Source organism: Scardinius erythrophthalmus, assembly GCF_964197995.2.
Source record: "Scardinius erythrophthalmus genome assembly, chromosome: 9".
NCBI lineage: Eukaryota > Metazoa > Chordata > Actinopteri > Cypriniformes > Leuciscidae > Scardinius > Scardinius erythrophthalmus.
Window position 1 is genome coordinate 21,581,783 of NC_138229.1, and position 4,300 is coordinate 21,586,082.

The 4,300-nt window shown below is 39.1% G+C and overlaps 1 protein-coding gene across 1 annotated transcript; it reads left to right on the forward strand.

The window, feature by feature from the left end:
* Positions 1 to 369: 369 nt before the first annotated feature.
* On the forward strand, positions 370 to 3,267 carry ghsra (growth hormone secretagogue receptor a; the record flags this gene model as incomplete). Its single annotated transcript, XM_081373488.1, has 2 exons — positions 370 to 1,147; positions 2,171 to 3,267. 2 exons carry the CDS (start codon positions 370 to 372, stop codon positions 2,473 to 2,475), a joined length of 1,083 nt encoding a protein of 360 aa, XP_081229614.1. The 3' UTR covers positions 2,476 to 3,267.
* Positions 3,268 to 4,300: the final 1,033 nt, after the last annotated feature.

Sequence of the window (4,300 nt, forward strand, 5' to 3'; positions counted from 1 at the left end):
GATACTGAACGAATGGCTCGAGCAGCTTACTGTTGCTATGGTTACTTCCACAGGCTGACGCGACTTCTGCACGCGAGCTTTTATTTAGCGCACTAATGTGACTTTTGTGGTTTCGGAAACGTTGTTAGGAAACCCTGCTGAAACATATATGTAAAGGAACATGTTTTGAAGACTTAGTTTGACTTATATGATGGGACTTGAAGCCGTAATTAGGGAGGTACTCTCCGAAACCCCCATAATTCGGGTTGTATAAGTTCAATTATAAATGTTGGGCAGCCCTGAGCGCAGCACGATGGGGAGTCAGTGGGGAGACTGTCCTGCCCGAGCTCTCTCTCAGAGGAGGATCTAGACGCTCCATGATCTCTCAGCATGCCTGCCTGGACGAACCGGTCCAACTGTTCCTTCAACTGCAGTTGGGATGATAACGCGACGTACTGGGGCTTCGAGCCCCCAGTCACCATTTTCCCCATTCCAATTCTAACCGGGGTCACGGTCACCTGCGCCCTTTTCTTCTTTGTAGGTGTAACGGGGAATCTGATGACCATTTTGGTGGTGACCAAATACAAGGATATGCGAACCACCACTAACCTGTACCTGTCCAGCATGGCCTTTTCGGATTTACTCATTTTCCTCTGCATGCCTCTGGACTTGTACAGACTCTGGAAGTACCGACCTTGGAATTTCGGCAACATACTTTGTAAACTCTTTCAGTTTGTTAGCGAGTGTTGCACATACGCGACCATTCTGAACATCACCGCTCTCAGTGTGGAGAGATACTTTGCTATTTGTTTTCCTCTTAGGGCAAAGATAGTCGTGACCAAAGGTCGCGTGCGAGGGGTCATTTTGGTCCTCTGGATAGTATCCTTCTTTAGTGCAGGACCTGTATTTGTGCTCGTCGGGGTCGAGCATGAAAATGGGACAAACTCGTGGGAAACTAACGAATGCAAAGCGACGGAATATGCCATTAGGTCTGGGCTCTTAACCATCATGGTTTGGGTCTCCAGCGTCTTTTTCTTCTTGCCTGTGTTCTGCTTAACTGTTTTGTATAGTCTCATCGGGCGAAAGCTCTGGAAGAGAAAGAGGGAGACGATTGGAGAAAACGCTTCGAGTCGCGATAAAAGCAATAGACAGACAGTGAAAATGCTGGGTAAGTGCCCGGTTTCATGACAGTATATCAGGTAACCGCGATTAAGTTGTTTATCATTTGCGCACTTTACGCACAAGCGCACCCATTACGCACGGGATGTGCTTGGCACAAAACAGCAGTACAATCCTGCATACACTAAAATGGTCTTGTTAGGGAACCTAAAAATGTACTTTATGTGGTAACACCTCATTTAAACGATCTCATTCAAGTAAAATGGCTCATCCATGTTGAAAAGGTGATTTTCAATCTAATTTATTTTAGGAAATTAAAACATTTCTATCCGATATGTATGAGTGAAAATAGGCCTATATTTAAATGTGGCGCGCCATGTTAATGTTAAGGAATATATTTTATAAAGGTAACGTTGTGACAGTTTTTCGTTCATTTAGTCATGCAACCTAAAGATCATTATTGAACAAAATAAAGGTAACTGGGTTGGCTAAAATTGTGGCTTGCACTTTAAGATTCCATACACGTTTAATTATACATTTAAGTACTGAATAATAATTAATAACTACAATAGCTTTAGGGTTAGAATAGGGCGTGATTTATGGTTAGTTGCATGTAATTATGCACAATTTAGTAAATTGTAACTACATCTAACGTGTAACAAAGACACTGTAAAATAAAGTGTTACCAAATTGTCCTTTAAGAACAAACTCAAGAAAAATGAAAAGACACTTGTTAATGCACATTTTGCATTGTGAAAGGGTGATGGTTTTTTTTTGTTTGTTTAATGAAAATGCTCATCATTTTAATAAGGGGAGATATAACAGGGTTGACACACAACTTAAACATTGTCCACCAAAATGTGAAAAAAAAACGTGTTTTTGATACTTAAATAAACAAATCATTTCTATGTGCTTAGAATAACTAAAATAACCGTGAGCTTTTTTGTTATTGCTAACACATGATTAAGTTTGTGATTCATGGTTAGGTAATAATATTTGCTTTCTGCAACAAATTGAGGAACAAGGTGCTATTTCAGTGTTCATTTACCTTCATTACCTCTCTCCCTAACAGCTGTGGTGGTGTTTGCCTTCGTGCTCTGCTGGCTTCCCTTTCACGTTGGACGCTACCTGATCTCCAAATCCACAGAGATGGGCTCTCCTGTCATGTCTGTCATCAGCCAGTACTGTAATCTCATCTCCTTTGTACTCTTTTACCTTAGTGCAGCAATCAACCCCATTCTGTACAACATCATGTCCAAGAAGTACAGGATGGCAGCTTGCAAACTTTTCGGACTGCGTAACAACCCACGAAGAAGCACATCGGTGGCCAAAGGAGAGAGTCCACCGTGCTGGACGGAATCCACTGCCAGCGTGTGACTCTCTTTACCATAAACAGCCATTTCAGACCTCATCTAATGCTGCCATCATTTTATAAGGTGATAGTCTCTTAATTAGACAAAAGATTTATATGAAGGTCTCATACATTTCCAGACAGATCAGGGAGTATTTTAGAAAGATGTTGTTAACAGCCATGTGTCTATCCAAGCAAAACATTTCATTAGATACCTTGATGTTTTATAATAAAATGATGCTTGTAAATAGAGAGAGAAAAAGATAACTTCAGTTGCCTTAAATCTAAATGAAATCTGGAAGACAAAACGAGCACTGTAGATACAGCAGGATCCTCACGCGCCTGATGACAGGGACTGCAGAGGTGATGCCGTTCATTTGCCTCGTGCATCAATGCGTGTCATGCTCTTTTAGCTAGTGTTGTCACTTTCTTCACGTGCGTGTTTTTATTAGGCTCCGCACCCGCCCTGAAGCAATACACAGAAAAGTTCATTAAAACAAAGGTATATAAAACAGTCAGAATTGCATTGGTACATTTAAGTACTAGAACATCCTAAAAAAGCTCGCTTTTTTCTCAGTGCTTCATGTGCTAAACGTATAAACTGTTGTTACGGAATTACCCAGTTGTTGAGAAGAGTTTCATTTAAAACCACTGCAATAACCGATGTGACAGTATATGCGTACGTTAACAAGTCCTCTCACATCCATTGATATCTGTTGTGGAAACTGCATGTGTCTTGTGTTCTAAAGCGATGTACAGTACATAAAATGGCATATTTGTACTTTGTAAATTATGTAAATATACCCATATTTAATTGGATATCTGCTGTGTTGAAGGTTTTCTTTTGTAAGAACAATGACAGTATGACAAACGAATTATGATATATATGAATATAATATAACAATATATATTTTCTTTTTTTAATGGTTGTCCTGTAAGACTGAAGTCTATTCCTATCCTATTTGAGTAAATAGAAAGATGGATGGATGGATGGATAAAACGACAGACAGATAGAACAATAGATAGAATGATAGACAGACAAATGGATTGATAGAACGACAGACAGATAGATAGATAGATACACAGAACGATAGAATGATAGATAGATAGATGGATAGATAAACAGAACAATAGACAGAATGATAGATAGACAAGATTGATAGAATGACAGACAGGTAGACAGAACGATAGATAAATTCATGACTATGTGGTCATTTACATAACCCCAAAAATAGATGCAGCTGTCTATAATGGGCTTTAAATAAATAATAAGGGGAAAGTGATGCAGTTCATTTGAGACACTCTTATTCCTCAGGATCAATGATTTATCGGTTTCTTGATATCTTGTTAGAAATCCTGCTTTCTTATGTCCACATGTGACCCTGGACCACAAAACCAGTCACATGGGTCAATTTTTTGAAATTGAGATTTATACATCATCTGATTAAGCTGAATAAATAAACTTTCCATTGATGTACGGTTTGTCAAGACAGGACAATATTTGGCCGGGATACAACTATTTGAAAATCTGGAATCTGAGGGTGCAAAAAAATCGAAACATTGAGAAAATCGCCTTTAAAGTTGTCCATTTATGTTCGCGATTGTGCTGCATTCACTCACAAAAATAAGTGTTTTATATCTTTACGGTAGGAAATTTGCTAAATATCTTCATGGGACATGATCTTTACTTAATATCCTAATGATTTTTGGCATAAAGGAAAAATCGATCATTTTGACCCATACGGTGTATTATCGGCTATTGCCACAAATATACCCGTGCGACTTGTGACTGGTTTTGTGATGCAGGGTCACATATGTAAAGTCTGACTGTTGGGTGTTTTATTGATGTCA